This window comes from Saccopteryx leptura, chromosome 2 (assembly GCF_036850995.1).
Source record: "Saccopteryx leptura isolate mSacLep1 chromosome 2, mSacLep1_pri_phased_curated, whole genome shotgun sequence".
NCBI lineage: Eukaryota > Metazoa > Chordata > Mammalia > Chiroptera > Emballonuridae > Saccopteryx > Saccopteryx leptura.
In genome coordinates, this window is record NC_089504.1 from 243,685,428 (window position 1) to 243,705,609 (window position 20,182).

Sequence of the window (20,182 nt, forward strand, 5' to 3'; positions counted from 1 at the left end):
GTTCCTCAACTTTCCAGAAACCAACTTGGTGTCCTACAGTTCAATTCTGGCACTAAAAACTAGAGAGTTAGCGTAGACCCCATAGGTTAAGAGCTCAGGTCCACAAGATTGTCCTGTATTTCAGATGCTAGTTGGAAGTAGTGGATTCCAGGTTACCCATAATTCTATCTGACTTGGTACAATCAGGGGTTCCCAGGACCCCCTCCTAAGATTCAATTATTTGCTATAATGGCTCACAGAACTCAGGGAAAAATTTATTTACATTTCCCAGCTTATTATAAAGAATATAATTAAGGTTATAGATGAACAGCCAGATGAAGAGATATATAGGTCAAGGTCCAAAAGGGTCCTGAGTGCAGGAGCTTCTCTGTCCCCATGGATTTTTTTTTTTTTTTTTTTTTTTCTGAAGTTGGAAACGGGGAGGCATTCAGACAGACTCCCGCATGAGCCCGACCAGGATCCACCTGGCATGCCCACCAGGGGGCGATGCTCTGCCCATCTGGGGCGTTGCTCTGTTGCATCCAGAGCCATTCTAGTGCCTGAGACAGAGGCCAGAGAGCCACCCTCAGCGCCCGGGTCAACTTTGCTCCAATAGAGCCTTGGCTTGGGAGGGGAAGAGAGAGACAGAGAGGAAGGAGAGGGGGAGGGGTGGAGAAGCAGATGGGCGCTTCTCCTGTGTGCTCTGGCTGGGAATCGAAACCGGGACTCCTGCACGCCAGGCCGACGCTCTACCACTGAGCCAACCGGCTAGGGCCTGTCCCCATGGATTTTGAGTGTGCCTTCCTTTTGGCATGTAAATGTGTTTACAACCCAGAAGCTCTCTGAAACCCATAGTTCAGAGATGTTTATGGAGTTTGCATCATGTAGGCATGATCAGTTATTAACTCAATCTCCAGCCCCCTTTCCTCCCTTAGGATAGGTCTGAGAGTTTCAAGCATCTAATCATGGCTTGATATTTCAGTGACTAGCCCACATTCTGAAGCTATCCAGAAGCCCACCAAGAATCACCTCATTAGAACAAAAATCATCCAGGAAGCTCTGGGGGACTTAGGAGGTCTGTGTTAGATGGTGCCCTGTCACCCCCGTCACTTAGGAAATTCCAAGGGTTTAAGGAGCTCTGTGTGAGCAACGAGGGGCAGAGACCAAATATATGTTTCTCATGTCACAAAAACCCAAACTTGACTCTTTTTCTCTCTAGCTCCATTCTACTGGAGCTTCCTGGTACCTAGTTTAATAATACTCTTTAGATAACTGGAGACCAAGGTAGAAATACATACTTCCTTTAAAATGGAACATTTTCATTTTGGTATATCAAAAATTTTGATATGTAAATTATAAAACTAATATATGTTCTCAATAAAATAAAAGTAAAGAGGAGTATATAAGTGAAAAGAAAAAGTTTGCTTCCCTTTTTTGCCTCTGACTTTCATAATTTGGTCGGTTCAGATGAAATGTCTCTACTTTTCAAAATTCTCTTCTAGAAGGTTCTTGAGAAAAAGCTGGGAGTCAGAGAAGGCAGGGCACTCTGTTTGCACAGGCAGGTGAAGAGGTCCTAGACTTCCAAGTGTCACTGTAAAGAGAGAGAACCAGTCACCTGACTTAATCAAACAAGATGTCCAAGTTTCTGAATCTAGATTTCTAGTTTCATTCTTTGAGCAGAAAGATTTTTAAAAAAATAATAATAATAAAAGATTTTATTTATTGATTTTAGAGAGAGGAGAGAGAGAAGCGGGGGATCATCAAATCGTTGCTTCTTTTATGTGCCTTGACCGGCCAAGCCCGGGGTTTCAAACCTGCAACCTCAGCGTCCCAGGTCAACGCTTTATCCACTGCACCACCACAGGTCAGGCAGAAAGACTCTTTTTGAAAAAATCTTTTTGAAAACTGGTGCCAAGATTGTTAGAACATAGTTAGCAGTATTAATCATTTCCGTTGAAGCAGAGTGAAAGAAAATGGGCTTAAGCAGTAGTAGAAAATAATTTAGTTTGGGTGAAAACCTTAAGGATTGCTATGACAGAAATAAATGATCAGGGTCACTTTGGTGTTGCCCTATCAAATGTGTCTAGAATTTTTATCTGTGTGAAGTGGACTTGCTATTTTTACATGAAGGCCAGGTGATCACTAGGTAAGTGGGTCAGCGCTTCCTAAACTTTAGGATTTTATGAATGAGTAAAACTTTAAAAAAAAAAGTGTGAGTTGTCACAGTGTTGCTAATTTTATGTCCCACTAAATTAAGAACACTTAAAAAACAACTGCTGAATTCATAAAAGGGATAGCAATTGATACTAAAAAACTAGGCAAAATAAAATAAAGGATTTTTTAAAAGTAGTAAATTTAGCTATATGGAAAACTTATTGCCTGTATTTTTCTCAGTATTTCTTAGACAAGTGACTGTTTTGGGAGATTAGCACTAATTTCTTAACCAGCATTTGGAAATTATTCCACTAAATGGTCTTTCAAAGTCCTTTCCAGGTTTAGGATACTAAAGCTTCAGGATACATGAATATTTTTTTCTTTTGAGCTTTTCTTCTCCTACTGGGGTGGGTGTGAGATACAAATTAGAACCAGACTTATTCACCTATTATATTATAACTTTATAATGTGCCTGCAGTTACTGAGTTTCTATCTGATTTAGATAAAAAGAGTTTTATAGGCAACCTAGAGCTGGTTTGGGGCAGGGAGAACTGGCTCAGTACAGCTGGGGCACCCATGTGCCACTTCACTGAACTGAAACAAAAGAAATCAGTCAATTACCAAGAGCTAGTCTTGTTCTGGCACTTACCTGGAAGCAATGTGAGTTTGAGAACCAAGCTGTCAGATATAATTTAGGTGTTTGATTAATAAGTTGAGATGTGACGTTTTCCTTGTGAACTCAGCCAATCAGTAAACAGATGTTACAGTGACAGAAAAACATTCGGATCAGAAGGCTTTGTCTAGAGTACAGCATCTGGTGCTGAAAGATGGAATCTGATCCATAGTCTAAGATGCTGAGATTTTAAATTTTATTAGATGACTAGCTCTGCGTGGAAAGAATTGACTTGCTTGTATATGATTGTCTCCCACATCAATCTTGGGATCAGAAACAAATTTATTGCTTTTTCCAAAAGGATCTAGGGGTATTACGTTAATATATCTCTTTATCAGAGATAACTACTATGGAGAAACAAGGTAAGGGGAAAATGACAGTTCCAGACACTGTCCTGGTCAGCCTCTTTATTTGCTCTTGGCTATTAAATTATAAAACATAGTTCAAATTTAGAGTAGAAGGTTCTTGTTTATCTTTCCTGTTACAGTTCTTCTTTACAATAGAGTTGGTGAGTCTTGAGTTTCTGAAAAGAATACAAAGTAGTTAAGATGATAAATGTGATTATTGGTTAACAAATTGGATAGCACAGATAGAGAAAATTCTCATCACCACTGATCTTGAGAGCTGACTTGACCTCTCTCCTTATGCTGTCTGACTTTGGACAATTTTACAGCTCAAGTTACTCAGGAAAAATAAAAGAAAGGAACTTCAGCTAAATACATTTTGCTCCTGGCCCTGACCGGTTGGCTCGGCGGTGGAGCGTCGGCCTGGCGTGGGTGGTGGTGGGGGGGCGGGTTTGATTCCCGGCCAGGGCACGTGGGGGAGGCGCCCATTTGCTTCTCCACCCCCCCCCCTTCCTTCCTCTCTGTCTCTCTCTTCCCCTCCCACAGCCGGGGCTCCATTGGAGCGGGGATGGCCCGGGCGCTGGGGATGGCTCCTTGGCCTCTGCCTGGGCGCTGGAGTGGCTCTGGTCGCGGCAGGACGACGCCCCGGAGGGGCAGAGCATCGCCCCCTGGTGGGCAGGGCGTCGCCCCTGGTGGGCGTGCCGGGTGGATCCTGGTCGGGAGCATGCGGGAGTCTGTCTGGCTGTCTCTCCCCACTTCCAGCTTCAGAAGTTTACAAAATACATACATACATACATACATACATACATACATACATACATACATACATACATACATACATACATACATACATACATACATACATACATACATACATACATACATACATACATATTGCTCCTAAGAGATATAATAAGGAGAGGTTGAAACTTTTGGTTAAGTGAAATTTTGTTAACCAGTAATCACATATAGGTATTGAGTACTTGAAATATGACTAGTGTAACCGAGGAACTGCACTTTAAATTGTATTTAAATTTGAATAGTCACATTTATCTAGTAACTACTGTCCTGGCAGTGCACATCTAGATAATACATGACATCATGGTTACCTACTGAAAAAATGGAGACCTGGCATCTTACTTAGTGAGCCTAGTCAGGATCTTTTTACATGAACTATTGTGCAATTCACCAAATTCTTGCCACTAATCTGCTTTCTAAAACTGAGACTACACTTCATATTTTTATAATTTACTGACATCCATTGTCTTTTCTATTATTTTTTAAAACAACTTCCCTCTTAGTTTTATTTCCTTATGTATTTATTTGAGTGGTTTAATAAAATTATATAAATTTCAGGTGTACAATTCTATGTTATATCTTGTGTAATAAATTGAAGGAAATCAAAGTGGGGCAGTTATGATGGCTTGTTTTGATTTTCACCTAGATATTCTACATTTCCTCATTTCTCTACACGGTCAATTACATCTGGTATCTGTACAAAGAGCTAAGGATGAAACATACGCAGAGTGGACAGAGCACCTTTTCCCTGGTAAGTTTTATTCAGAGCTAATGGTTAATAGCAGTATACTAAAACAAACCCATATGTTCTTGATAAATGGTATAAGCACTTAGCACTGACTAGGTGAATTCATGGAGGTTACTAAAAGAAAAACCATGTTCTCACTGAGTTTCTATACTGTTCTCTTCTCTCATGCCACCAAAAGATCAAGGATTTGATTATAGATACTGGAAAGAGAGAATGTTTGTTATGCTCTTCTGTATTTCTTCAGTATGGATAAGTAATAGATACTGATTTGCAGAAGGGCAGAGGAATTAATGTGTGGTAATCAGAAAACAAGATTAACCCAGGGAGCAGTTTCCTTCTTTGGTTCACAAGAAGTTTGGGCTACTGCCTAGCATTATAGGAGAATATGTAAGAGAGGAGAGTACTAAGTAAGAATATCTGGACTCTTTTTGAGTGTGTATACATATTTTACATATTACATAATTCACCTATTTTAAGTATACAGTTTAATGATTTTTAAAGTAAACTTATCAAAGGTGAAGGAATTAAAAAAACCCTCATAGACAACAGTACAGTGATTATCAGAGGAAAAGGGAGATGTGGGAAGGGGGAAAATAGTAAAGGGTTAAGGGAGAGTAAATGGTGATGGAGGAAGACCTGACTTGGGGTGGTGACCATATAATACAGTATACAGATGATGTATTATAGAATTGTAGCCCTGGGCCCCAGCCGGTTGGCTCAGCGGTAGAGCGTTGCCCTGGCGTGCGGGGGACCCGGGTTCGATTCCCGGCCGGGGCACATAGGAGAAGCGCCCATCTGCTTCTCCACCCCCCCCCCTTCCTCTCTGTCTCTCTCTTCCCCTCCCACAGCCAAGGCTCCATTGGAGCAAAGATGGCCCAGGCGCTGGGGATGGCTCCTTGGCCTCTGCCCCAGGCGCTAGAGTGGCTCTGGTCGCGGCAGAGCGACGGCCCGGGGGGGGGGGGGGGGAGAGGGCAGAGCGTCGCCCCTGGTGGGCATGCTGGGTGGATCCCGGTCGGGTGCATGCGGGAGTCGGGAGTCTGTCTGACTGTCTCTTCCCGTTTCCAGCTTCAGAAAAATACAAAAAAAAAAAAAAAAGAATTGTAGCCCTGAAGCCTACATAATTTTACTAACCAAAGTCACCCCAATAAATTAAATAAAAACATAAGCTTATCAGACTGTACAGTCATCATTAGTTCTGAGACATACAAAAGTGGTACACTGTCATGCACAGGATGAACTTTAACAAATATTTCTTGAGTGAGTAAATGGTACTATCGCATCTTTTTTTTTTTTTTTTTTTTTTTTTTTTTACAGAGACAGAGAGTCAGAGAGAGAGAGAGATAGGTACAGACAGATGGGAACGGGAACGGAGAGAGATGAGAACATCAATCATCAGTTTTTCGTTGTGACACCTTAGTTGTTCATTGATTGCTTTCTCATATGTGCCTTGACCGTGGGCCTTCAGCAGACCGAGTAACCCCTTGCTCGAGCCAACAACCTTGGGTCCAAGCTGGTGAGCTTTGTTCAAACCAGATGAGCCCGTGCTCAAACTGGCGACCTGGGGGTCTCAAACCTGGGTCCTCAGCATCCCAGTCCGGCGCTCTATCCACTGCACCACCGCCTGGTCAGGCCATCGCATCTTGAAAAGAGTAGTTGAAGTTGAATCAGGAGATCTGTTTTCTAGACCCAGTTCTGTCACTGATCTTCTATATGACCTTGGGCACATCATCTCCCTTTCTTGGGCCTCAGTTTTCTATTATAAAATGATGTGTTGGTCTATGAGATCTTAATGCCCCTTCCAGATCTAAAATGCTATGATTCTTTTAAATCCTAATCTGACTGACTGACTTAAGAAGATATTTTTTCCTCTTAAGAGAAGAATTGGCCCGGGCTAAATGGTTTAGTTGGTTAGAGCATTGTCCTGATACACAAAAGTTGCAGTTTCAGTCCCTGGTCATGGCACATATAGAAATAGATTGATGTTTCTGTCTCTCTCTCTCTCTCTCTCTCTCTCTCTCTCCTTCCCTCTCTGAAATCAGTCAATAAATAAATAAATATATATTTTTTTTTTTTTAATTTTTTTTTTTTTAAAAGAAGAATTGCTTTTCTAGCCTAGTTCTTGACACACACTGCTGGAGAAGGGCAGAGGCATAGAATGATTTTCCTCTTTTTTTTTGCTGTAAGGAGAAATGGTGGTGGGGAAATTATTGGGAAAAAAAAACAACTCGAAGAGACAGACACCTTATGCAGCATCCTGGACAAGATACTGCAGTCTATCCACGCACTCAAAAGAATTTTTGCAGCGATTAAATATTTTATGTCCTGTCCAGTTCAGTAGCTACTAGCCATATGCAGCTCTTGAGCACTTTAAATGTGGCTAGTGTGATTGAGGAACTACGTTTTATATTTTATTTAATCTTTATTTTAATTTAACTACATGTGTTGAATAGCACAGGTCTATATTCTGGTGCCCTTTTCTCTTGTCCACCTCTGGGGATTCAATACTTACAATTACTCTTCTATACTTTAAATTTGTAAAATTTATCAGTTCCCTACAATTTAGAAATGACCCCTGCCCATGGCTATGTATCCTTTTAGCTGTTTGTCTACATAATCCTAGAATCCTGGAAGTTACTACAGAAAAACTCATTTTCGTACCTTTAGGCAGATGAATGTCTAAAAGTTCAACAGTCATATAGGGGTAGTATTTCAAGTTGTTTTTGTTTGTTTGTTTGTTTGTTGTATTTTTCTGAAGCTGGAAACGGGGAGAGACAGTCAGACAGACTCCCGCATGCGCCCGACCGGGATCCACCGGCACGGCCACCAGGGGCAATGCTCTGCCCACCAGGGGGCGATGCTCTGCCCCTCCGGGGCATCGCTCTGTTGTGACCAGAGCCACTCTAGCGCCTGGGGCAGAGGCCAAGGAGCCATCCCCAGCGCCCGGGCCATCTTTGCTCCAATGGAGCCTCGGCTGCGGGAGGGGAAGAGAGAGACAGAGAGGAAGGAGAGGGGGAGGGGTGGAGAAGCCGATGGGCGCTTCTCCTGTGTGCCCTGGCCGGGAATCGAACCCGGGACCTCTGCACGCCAGGCCAACGCTCTACCACTGAGCCAACCGGCCAGGGCCAGTATTTCAAGTTTTTAATCATTCACTCACAAGCTAAGAGACTGGCTGGAATTGGGAGAGATTATTCTGTCACAGAGTCATTCCCTAAAGAAGCTGCCACAATGAGACCAGATATCAAGGATGGGGACAACATAGGAGAATATGTTTTTTTAGGCTTAGGCTTCCGCCAGGAGAACAAATTAATTTTTGAAGGAAAAGGAGGGAGAGACATAAGATTAACTGTCATGTGTGGTATTCTACTGCTTTATATTGATACCAATGCACATACTGTACTTTTATTTATGTAACATATGCTATGACACTAGTTCCAAGAAGATAAACTCTAGACAAAAAAAATTTAACCCCACTGCCTATTTTTCTGTCTATAGCTTTATACCAGGAGCCTTGAAGTTTTAATATTGTTTTCATTTTTGAGTTCTCTTTTAAATACCCTAGGAAAACTTCTGTCCTATTTTATTTTTTTTATTTTTTATTTATTTATTTGTATTTTTCTGAAGCTGGAAATGGGGAGAGACAGTCAGACAGACTCCCGCATGCGCCCGACCGGGATCCACCCGGCACGCCCACCAGGGGCGACGCTCTGCCCACCAGGGGGCAATGCTCTGCCCCTCCGGGGCATCGCTCTGCCGTGACCAGAGCCACTCTAGTACCTGGGGCAGAGGCCAAGGAGCCATCCCCAGCGCCTGGGCCATCTTTGCTCCAATGGAGCCTTGGCTGCGGGAGGGGAAGAGAGAAACAGAGAGGAAGGAGGGGGGAGGGGAGAAGCAAATGGGCGCTTCTCCTGTGTGCCCTGGCCAGGAATCGAACCCGGGTCCCCCGCACGCCAGGACGATGCTCTACTGCTGAGCCAACCGGCCAGGGCCCTATTTTATTTTTTTTAGTGAGAGGATGGGAAGGCAGACACAGACTCCTGCATGCACCCCAACCAAGATCCACCCAGCAAGCCCACTAGGGGGCGACACTCTGCTTATCTGGGCCCCTGCTCCATTGCAGCTGAAGCCATTTTTAGTACCTGAGGTGGAGGCCATGGAGCCAATCTCAGCACCCGGGGCCAACGTGCTTCAATTGAGCCATGGCTGCAGGAGGAGAGGAGAAGAGAGAAAGAGAGAGAGAGAGAGAGAGAGAGAAGTGAGATGGAGAGGGGTGGTGAAACTGATGGGTGCTTCTCCTGTGTGCCCTGACTGGGAATTGAACCCAGGACATCCACACGCCAGGCCAATGCTTTACCACTGAGCCAACCAGTTAGGGCCAGCCTTAAATTTTTATGAGTAAGTTTTTTATCAGAGATTTCATTGACATCCAGCTGAAATCAAGAATTAAACACAGAATAGCCACACGATGTTGGAGGACAGAAGAAAGAGGAGAGATGTGGTTGGGAGAGGTCACCAAAGACTAATTTTATTTATTTCCCATTTTACCTAAAGTTAGCACTGGCTACCCAACTTCAAATCATTTGCTATCCTTGATTCAGAGTTCTTAAGGCAAATCAATTACCCATTTCTGATTATTGATTAAGCTCACTTAATGCTAATTGATCCCTAATAATGCCATTCTTTATGATCTCTACTTTAAAATTAAAAAAAACCAAGCTTGTCTTCTATTATGTTACTGTATTTTTTGCTCCATAAGATGCACCTGACCATATGACACACCTAGGATTTTAAGGAGGAAAATAAGAAAAAAAAATATTCTGAACCAAATGGTGTGTTAAAGTATTTAATAAAATACCGTATTTTTTGCTCCATAAGACGTCACAGGCATTTTCTCCTCCACTTTTGGGGGGGAAAAGTGCATCTTATGGAGCAAAAAATACGGTATATCTTTAATGTTTTTTATTCTATAATATCTTAAAGGTGTTCTATTCAAAATATTTCCCCATCAATTCCTAGTGGGTAGGGACCATTATTCTGTAATTTGTTTTACAGTGTCTAAGACAACTGGAGGTATTTGAAATGTTTTTTCTTCTGGACTCTAGCAGGTCTTGAAGGATTTATAATCTAGAGGGCTTATTTGACCCTGCCTCATTATACTAACCCTGACTTATTATGCTTTCTGCTGGTCATCTTATACATAGACTTTCAATCCACACATAAGGAATGAAAAGCCCACATGTCCCTGGATAGAAAAGAGTAGAGGATTAAACAATTATTAAAAGATGGAGCCTGACCAGGTGGTGGCACAGTGGGTAGAGCATCAGACTGGGATGCAGAGGACCCAGGCTCATCTGGCTTGAGCGTGGGCTCACCAGCTTGAGCACGGGGTCGCTGGCTTGAGTATAGGATCATAGACATGACCCCATGGTTGCTGGCTTGAGCCCAAAGGTCACTGGCTTGAAGCCCAAGGTCGCTGGCTTGAGCCCAAAGTCGCTGGCTTAAGAAAGTGGTCACTCGCTCTGCTGTAGCCCCCAGTCAAGGCACATATGAGAAAGCAATCACTGAACAACTAAGGTGCTGCAATGAAGAATCAATGTTTCTATATCTCTCTCTCTTCATGTCTGTCTGTCTGTCCCTGTCTATCCCTCTCTCTTTCTCTCTCACTCTCTGTCACAAAAATAAAAATAAAAAATAAAAAGAAGATGGAACATTTGCCTTTCTTGTTATTAGAAGATTTTACATTTGCCTTTCTCCTTAAAAGAATTTGTTCTGGTATCCAAATCTTATATTAAGCTACTTCCTGCAGGCTCTCTCATACATGGGTGTTGTGCTTTTTAGAATAAAATTCTCTTATCTCCAATGCTAAGGAACTAACTATTTCATTGAATTTTTTTTTGGCAAATATTACTTAACTGAAGCAAGCTGGCTCTTGGAAATTTTTGTTCTGTCAAGTGATGAATGATGACCTAGTATTTATTATAATATTATTGACAGTATCCTAAGCCATTACTCACATTTATTCTTTCCATAGGTTACAGATAACACTTGTCGAGTTGGTCAGATAGCCATCATTTTGTCAAGGTAAGATTTTTGCTTTCTTTCCCAGCAAGGTGTGGACTCTCACTCTGGGGTCTAGGTGGGAACAAATAGGAGAACAAAGTTCTTTATTTCCATTGAGTTTGTCATTCATAGGTCCTCATGGAGCTTTGCCAAGTAGGAAGCCACAAATATCTGATCTTAATTCCATTTTCTCAGATAGGATAGGCAAACAGTTTGAAGTTACAGATTTGGATTTTAGTCTCAATTCCGCCATCAACTCTGTGTGACCTTAAAATATTTCCCTTTAAGTCTTTGGACTTCTAATTCTCTTTTACACATAAAGAGTTGTTATAGGTGGCTTTCAAGATCTCATCTACCTTCATAACATTGGGTAAGACTCTTAAAATTATTAAGCCTAGAAAGGGTCTGGATCTCATTTAAGTGGTCACTACAGAGTTGGTTTTAGATTTTGTAACTTTTATTCCTGGATCTTTCCTCTGGATAAATAATTGTTATTTAAAGGTATAGTTTGGAAAAGCTCCCAGGAAGAGGCTTATGGGAATGAAGTTATTTCTGGTCGCCATGTAAAGGAGAACAGACTGAGCAAGCACAGAGCTCCTTGTTAAATTTTTCTTCCACTTTGACCCACTTGAGTTTTTATCTGACCATACAACTCCCATAGACTCTTTATGAAACTCTGTTAGGGTTAATTACCCTAGGTATAAAATGCATTCCTCACACACACAAAAAATGTATTCCTCGCTTTGCTTCCCCAGGAATTGGAAAAGAAGGTATACTGAAGGTTTTTGAGGTATTTTTCTTGGAGAAATGAAATGTGTATGTATAGTGGAAAGTGGCGAGGTGGCAGAGATGGAAGAACAGGAGAATGTTTTGAAAATGGAAAAGGACATGAAAAAGTCTGGATATTATGGTGATCTTTTTTTCCTTTCAGCCTGATACCTCTACTACTGATGGTACCTGTATTCTGTCTTGGCAATGCCAGTGAATGTTTTCACAACTTTAGCCAGAGCCATAGGTGAGTGAGGACCCAATCTCTCATTTTTATAGTAGTATATATCTATTCTTTTCTATAAAGAGATGGAAGAAGACTTTCTACATACATTCTGGCTAAGGTGCACAATGGTCTGTGGAATAATGTGTAGTTAATGCTGAAAATATGTAAGTGGAAGTAGAACACAAAGTAACTAGAATATAATGTTTCTACGAGAAGGAAAAAAGTGTTATGGATAAGGATTAGCAAAATGATAAGTAAAATTGCATGCTTATGAACTTTTGTTGCACTAATAGGAACCTCTCTCATTTTATATCTGTGGCAGTACTCTTGTCCATTGATTCTCTCTCTAGGTGTATCCTGATGTACTCACCTCCATCAGCCATGGCTGATCTCTTGCCTTCTGCCAACACATCAGTCTGTAGGACACTTTATTTTTATGGGCTCACCATTTTCCTGGCCAGCTTTCTACTCAGCCTCTTCACCATTGTGGTATGGTACCACCTTACCTGCCTTTGTGGAAAGAAGTGGGGATAGAGTGGGATGGGGCAGTACTCCCAAGGCCTGGGAAAGATGAGATGGAGAGTCACTTTCTATAATCCTAGAATTAAGAAAGCAGCTAAGAGATATTGACAATTTAATAGTCTTTTGGACTTCCCCAAGATCAAATGATGAGTAGGGAAAAGAGCCTGTATGCATTCTGTGGGAAATATCCTCATTCTAGAACTAATATATATTCTTGTGGATCCTCATGGAGGATCAGTGCAGAAAACTAATGTATGTCACGTATATTCTTTATAGAGAGTTGACACTCTGGGACGTAGCACATGAACTTTGGTTTAATTTTCCAAATAATGAAAGTTTTATTTTCTCAATTCTTTATTGGCTATAATTTTGCATTTCTGTTATATCTAACAGGTTAAGGTACTAAGTGGTTCAGGCAGTTATTAAATACTCATCTGACATCATCAGAATGATGTGAAATCGAAATAATCAGCTATGGGACAATGTTATTTATATTTAACTTCTAGTACAAAATTAGTAAGCAAACACATATGCCATTTAATTTGCCATATCTATTTTTCAGTATCATTTTGTCCTCTCTTCATATGCTCATTGAGGGATTACAAACTATCTACCTGCAGACAAATTTATCTCACAGATAAATTTGTATTTTCTAGCACAGCTAGCACATGTGGACCAAATATAATGTGGAAAATTCCTTTGACAATTCAAATATAAGTTATGGAGATAGCATAGATCAGATCAGCAACTTTGTAAAAAATACACAGTGACTAACTTATATTAAAATGGCTTTGATGGTTTATCTTTAGAGCTAATTGACAAGGAAGACAGGTAGCCTGGCACCCTTAGGACTTCTGTTTGCTTCTTCAGAATAACCCAGGCTTCAAAGGACATTTGGAATTAGCAGTCTCATTCTTTTTATATATATTGTATTTTTCTGAAGCTGGAAACGGGGAGAAACAGTCAGACAGACTCCCGCATGTGCCCGACCGGGATCCACCCGGCACGCCCACCAGGGGCGATGCTCTGCCCACCAGGGGGTGATGCTCTGCCCCTCCGGGGTGTCGCTCTGCCACAACCAGATCCACTCTAGCGCCTGGGGCAGAGGCCACAGAGCCATCCCCAGCGCCCGGGCCATCTTTGCTCCAATGGAGCCTTGGCTGCAGGAGGGGAAGAGAGAGACAGAGAGGAAGGAGAGGGGGGAGTGGAGAAGCAAATGGGCGCTTCTCCTATGTGCCCTGGGCGGGAATCGAACCCAGGTCCCCCGCACGCCAGGCCGACGCTCTACCGCTGAGCCAACTGGCCAGGGCCTAGTCTCATTCTTTTTTAGGTGAACTGATTCTACTAGCCATACATTTTCTCAAATAAATTAAAGCGTGTTTTTGATTCCTATGTCTGTGGGAAGAGGAAACTAGATGGCTAAACTTAAGTAATAGGTTGCTAATTTAGAGTATGGATTTGGATTATTAGGGAAAGGTTTCAAATTTGGTCATATTTTTACCAAGATTATTACCTAATTTACTCCCCACATAAAGTACATTGCACTTCTGAACTGATTTATATTTTTTTTCATTAGCTAAACCCTATAAAGATGGACCCCAAAAGGAAGGGGAAAGCAGTATATTTTCCATCTAAGGGCAAGAAGAGACATATTTTTCCGCTTAGAGTTGAGAATTTAAGCATAGTCATAGTACTTAAGTATTTATTTCAAGGATATTAAGCATAGAATACTTTTTTTTTTTTTTTTTTTTTTTTCATTTTTTTTTTTCTGAAGCTGGAAACAGGGAGAGACAGTCAGACAGACTCCCGCATGCGCCCGACCGGGATCCACCCGGCACGCCCACCAGGGGCGACGCTCTGCCCTCCAGGGGGCGATGCTCTGCCCATCCTGGGCGTCGCCATGTTGCGACCAGAGCCACTCTAGCGCCTGGGGCAGAGGCCACAGAGCCATCCCCAGCGCCCGGGCCATCTTTGCTCCAATGGAGCCTTGGCTGCGGGAGGGGAAGAAAGAGACAGAGAGGGAAAGCGCGGCGGAGGGGTGGAGAAGCAAATGGGCGCTTCTCCTGTGTGCCCTGGCCAGGAATCGAACCCGGGTCCTCCGCACGCTAGGCCGACGCTCTACCGCTGAGCCAACCGGCCAGGGCTAGAATACTTTTTTTTATGTGCCAATTGTACTAAAAGTTTATTTCAAAATGAAATCTTTTTTTTTTTTAAATAATTTTATTTTTTTAATGGGGCAACATCAATAAATCAGGATACATATATTCAAAGAGAACAAGTCCAGGTTATCTTGTCGTTCAATTATGTTGCATACCCAACACCCAAAGTCAGATTGTCCTCTGTCACCTTCTATCTAGTTTTCTTTGTGCCCCTCCCCTTCCCCCTTTCCCTCTCCCTTTCCCCCCTCCCCCCGTAACCACCACACTCTTATCAATGTCTCTTAGTTTCACTTTTATGTCCCACCTACGTATGGAATAATGCAGTTCCTGGTTTTTTCTGATTTATTTATTTCTCTTCGTATCATGTTATCAAGATCCCACCATTTTGCTGTAAATGATCCGATGTCATCATTTCTTATGGCTGAGTAGTATTCCATAGTGTATATGTGCCACATCTTCTTTATCCAGTCATCTATTGACGGGCTTTTTGGTTGTTTCCATGTCCTGGCCACTGTGAACAATGCTGCAGTGAACATGGGGCTGCATGTGTCTTTACATATCAATGTTAGCATAGAATACTTTTTAACACAATTTCTAATTAAGTGTTTCAAAAGAGGGTCTCAATAGATCTTAATTTTAACCTCTCATGCATATTGTGATGAGCTTCAGTGAGAAAAAAGTCCTGAAAGTTGATGTAAGGTTCATGTTTTGAACATGGTAACCACAAGTTTGGCTAGTATCTGTCCATTTTTCTAACCAAGCAAAAGTTCATTCTGAAGATAGTTTTATCTCAGAAAAAGCCTGATCTCAGTAAAGACAGAAGAATGACCTTTCCTGTTGTCAGATCTTAAGAGAGATTCCTCTAAAATGATAGGAGGATAGACCTGGGAAGTTACTGAGCCCTGGGCAGACTGCTCACTGCTGTACCCATGTCTAGGTCTTGCTCATCCAAGCCCAGGCACTGTATAAGAAGTTTGTGAAATCAACTGGCTTCCTGGGAAGTGAACAGTGGGCAGTGATTCACATTGTGGAGCAGCGAGTGCGCTTCTACCCAGTCGCCTTCTTTTGCTGCTGGGGGCCAGGTGGGTATCTTAATGGAAAGAGCTGGGCAATGGAGAGGGCACTGTTGGGTTCTCATCAAGCAAAGTGGTCTCATGAAGAAAGATGACTACAAAGACCTGTCCAGCTTGTCAAATTTAAGTTGGTTCCACTCATATTTTCAGTTTTCTCCAACCTCCTTAACTTCTTATGTTTTGGAAATTAAGATAGACATTTGATGCAACCTGATATGAGAGGTAATGTCCTGATTGAACTCGAGATATTAATACCTGTTCTTCCTGCTACATAAAGTTGCAGTGAGGATCAGACTGGTTAATGTTTATGAAAGACCTTCTTAAACTCTAAAATGTTAAAAAGTGTAACTTATTACCTTTCTGTAGTAAATCTTGCCACCATTGCCATGCTTAATTTGCAAAGTTTCAGTTTAACCAATGAGGAGTAAAAGTTGGAGACCCAAGGCCCAGTGGTTTATAAGAGCTTAATCCCACTGCTGGTCTTCATTATGCCCATAGCTCCCATTCTAACAGTGCTGAGGCATGTATACTGAAGGCAGCCGGGACTGGCAACAAGATTCCTCTTTGTGTCTTCACAGCTATCATCTTGATGATCATGAAGCTGATCAAGCCACAGGACACCAAGCTTCACATGGCTCTCTATGTCCTCCAGGTAATACATTCAACACCAGCATCTCTAGTCTCACCCTTCTTATCCTAGTCTCTTATACTGCCATTATTCTGTAAGCACAGTTTTTCCTTCTCTAGGTATTTCAACATTGCAAAAGAAAAAATATGTTATTTATATTTAGTTATGAAGAATATGAACTTTTCCTCACAGCTGAGGTGGATACTTTTGTGAAAGTGCTCTCATGCATTTCAAAGCATATGTATGGCTGGTCAACTTCATTTTATTGATGTATTTTTAAGGAAAACAAGATTTACCAGCAAATGTTCTTATAAAACACTAATAGTGACCTGATTCTCTCCCATCCAAGTGAACAGAATGGGTAAATTAGCTATTCCAGGTGAATGGGAAGAGAGTAGTAGAAAAATGGAATGCTTCTCTTTTATCTTCCTTTATCAGATTTAAGAAAGCTTTTTTTTTTTTTTGCTTTTTTTTTTTTGTATTTTTCTGAAGCTGGAAATGGGGAGAGACAGTCAGACAGACTCCCGCATGCGCCCGACCGGGATCCACCCGGCACGCCCACCAGGGGGTGACGCTCTGCCCACCAGGGGGTGATGCTCTGCCCCTCTGGGGCGTCGCTCTGTTGTGACCAGAGCCACTCTAGCGCCTGGGGCAGAGGCCAAGGAGCCATCCCCAGCACCCGGGCCATCTTTGCTCCAATGGAGCCTCGCTGCGAGAGGGGAAGAGAGAGACAGAGAGGAAGGAGAGGGGGAGGGGTGGAGAAGCCGATGGGTGCTTCTCCTGTGTGCCCTGGCCGGGAATCGAACCCAGGACTTCTGCACGCCAGGCCGACGCTCTACCACTGAGCCAGCCAGCCAGGGCCTTAAGAAAGCTTTTGGGGCTACCTGACTATGCTGATAGGGCAGTTTTTTCTCGGACCTAACCTGGGAAATGGGGCAATAAGGAGGGGCATTGAAACCACTTCATTGTCCTTATGTGTATACTAAAAATATGGCTAACTCTCTATCATCCATAACAAATAAAGTGTGAAGAATGAGTTCAGGAAGAGCTAGAAAAATATTAAAAAGTAACGCCAGATCTTGATGTATGAGATTGAAGAAATGTAACAACACTTTCTAAATAAGGGAACAGGGACTATTCCCTGGATCTCTGAAAACCTGAAGGATGGGCTCCATCACCCCTTCATCTCCTCTAGGCTCTAACAGCATCATCCCAGGGTCTGCTCAACTGTGGAGTATATGGATGGACACAGTACAAGTTCTTTCAACTAAAGCAAGAGGCTCGGCGTGATGCAGACACCCAGACACCATTATTATGCTCTCAGAAGAGATTATATAGCAGGGGCCTAGATCCATTGGAGTCTACCCTTGCTTTTACCACCAGCACTTCCACCATTCTTTAAAACTATAATACTATAATACGGGGACTGGAGTTATTTCACACTAAGGCATTGGGAAGAGTGTTGGGGAACATCATAAGTCTTTTCTAACCATGCCTAAAACTAGGGAAGTGAAAGGGAGTATAGTGCCATTGTTAGTCGCTGTTCTAGAAAAATTGGGCAGGATCTCTTTATTATTTTCAGATTCACTAGTGATTCCTAAAGTCTTTGTTCAGGGAGATGAAGCCACTTTCTATCTATGAGATGGACTCATATTACCTCGATGAATATTAGATTTGTCTAAGTCTTTTCTAGAAAAAAATTCCAGTTTATTATTTATACATATCACTTTAGGCTCTCTACTCCATGGTTGCAGGGAAATAGGGTGGTGTGCAACAATTTGCTCAGATCTCATTGCTGTTACAGTCTCTGAGGTTGGACAAAGACAGTGCTGGGTTTCTGTTCTTTGAAGAGACTTGGAAACTCAAAATAAGCAAGGCCAACAACTATTAAAAAAATGACAATGGGATCCCCAGATATATCACTTTCTAGTCTAGTATGTTCAGTGCTATTCTAGGTCTTGACAATAGAGATCACCCTACTCTATAAAATTAAAGCCAATCTTTTGAAATTATAGGGAATAATAAGATTTAAGATAATTCGTAACTAAAGGAAACTAGGAATCAAAAACTCTAAACTCATTTACAAGCAGAAGTCCTAAGTTGGTTTAATAGTGCCTGGACATTGAGTTAGGTTGAATCATATTAACTTGACATTTTTGTAGGTGAAAATGGTCTAACATCAGTTTTACATGGTTCAATATAACAGTGGTAATTATGTTTTTAGAACAAATGAGTGAACAAATGAATGAATGACTAATAAGTAGAATTTGAACCTTTTGGGAATGAAAAGATTCTTAGACTAGAGCAGTGGTTCTCAACCTGTGGGTCGCGACCCCGGCGGGGGTCGAACGACCAAAACTCAGGGATCGCCTAAAGCCATAGGAAAATACATACTAGAGAGTCTCATTTATGGGTAGAAATGTCTAATCTGTTTCTTCCTCTTCAATCACATAACAAGTGATGTTTGCTTGTTCTCTCAGTTAAATTATGAACAAGTCCAGTCTGAGGCCAGGATATCAGATACTATGATGCCAAAACAAAAGGGAAAACAGATGGACAAAGTGACTGGAAGGAAAATTTATAAAATATCTGGAACTCATAATCAAATGCTTCTCACCTGATAAATTCCCTTAGTCTTTCTGTTCAGTGCAAAATTCTTAAGATTAAAGAAAATTGACAGGGTAGATAACAATGGGAGATTTCATAGGATACTCTGAAAAGTAAGTTCCAGAGAGCTTTCCAAAGGAAATCTCCATAGGAATTTTAGGGAGTCGATAACAGCTCTTTAGATTTTAGGCCATGAGCTTCAGCCTTACTATGGAGGATAACATGATGACTCTGTTCTGTCAACATCACATCTTGAGTCCTCTCATTGCCCCAAAGCTCTGGAGACCTGATTTCTGGGTAGCACAGGACAAGAAAGATTGCCTTACCTAGGGAGCTGCTTTAACTTCTTTTAATTTAAAAACTAACAAGCGTTTGGCATTCAGAAAGATGGATGGAAGCAAGAAAGAAGTCCCATCTTCACAGACCTTGATGGGCACTAGAACTAAGGAATCCATTCTTAAAATGTCCTTCCAATATTATTTTATATTAGAAAGAATTACCAAATATTTGTCAAGTTTGGTCATCTTGCTTTTTTGATGAATTTTGTGCATTGACGCTGGTCTTAGATCTTCTGTGGATGTAAGCAAACGAAAAGATAGTAGGAATGAGAAATAATAAAAGATTAAGTAAGATGCAGATTAGGATGATCAGTATTTTGTCATACAGAGAGTCAGAAAGGACACGTGAAGCTGGGCCACTGTTTAAACTGTACCCCATAACCCTTGAACTCACATGTAGGAGGAGCATAGACAATAGACATGGTGGCAGTTCTTAAAATTGTTGCAAATACTTCTCTCATGAAACTTGTTCAGGTTCCAGTCATAGTGAAGTATAGTGATATCATAGCAGTTTGGATTGATACAGATCTTCTGTGGACCACATGGGATATCATCCTTCAACTTCTTCTCAACAGCCCAGTCTGTAACTTAAGAAAACTGTACTTTAACCCATGTGGTCTGCATGCGGAACTGGGTAAATGTTTGATATTTTTCAGTGTATGGGAGCCTTTGGATGTTTTCACATAGCAGCCTCCCACATTTAACATCTGTTGACTTTCACTTGCTGAAGACCTTAAATATCCCTTTAGATTCACTACCACAGCTTCCAGACCTGTCCCTCATGGTATTCATGTAATGATAGCAAATTTCCCAGGCAACTTCTCTGCCCTATTCAGAGATTTTAGCACACTTATTCTCTAGGCTTTGCCACCAGCGCTGGTAACAATGCCCTTGTTATATGCAAGGGGTGCCATCTTGCATGTATGTATTGTTCTGCACCAGGTCTGCATCTTGCTTGAAAGTATTTGTCTATAATGGAGGTACCATTACAGTATTCTTGGAGGTTGCACTCATCCACATTGAAGCAGCAAGGTATAGTTTGCCTTTATAAATCTGCAATTTTACAGCAAGATGGAAATGCACAATCTGAACCCCTTCAGCCAGCATA

The 20,182-nt window shown here is 41.7% G+C and overlaps 1 protein-coding gene across 8 annotated transcripts in view; it reads left to right on the forward strand.

The window, feature by feature from the left end:
- The window catches only part of TMEM116 (transmembrane protein 116), a 129,681-nt gene that overhangs the window by 32,176 nt on the left and 77,323 nt on the right, over positions 1-20,182 (forward strand). For 4 of the 8 annotated variants that reach the window (XM_066370917.1, XM_066370919.1, XM_066370921.1 and 1 more), the window contains exons 5-11: positions 1,712-1,843; positions 4,595-4,699; positions 10,725-10,774; positions 11,685-11,768; positions 12,098-12,236; positions 15,366-15,510; positions 16,080-16,153. In XM_066370917.1, the coding sequence (XP_066227014.1) occupies positions 1,712-1,843; positions 4,595-4,699; positions 10,725-10,774; positions 11,685-11,768; positions 12,098-12,236; positions 15,366-15,510; positions 16,080-16,153 (729 nt within the window). Of the gene's footprint in view, positions 1-1,711; positions 1,844-4,594; positions 4,700-10,724; positions 10,775-11,684; positions 11,769-12,097; positions 12,237-15,365; positions 15,511-16,079; positions 16,154-17,324; positions 18,492-20,182 lie in introns of those variants that run through there. The other 4 variants (XM_066370923.1, XM_066370918.1, XM_066370916.1 and 1 more) reach the window with 2 other exon arrangements.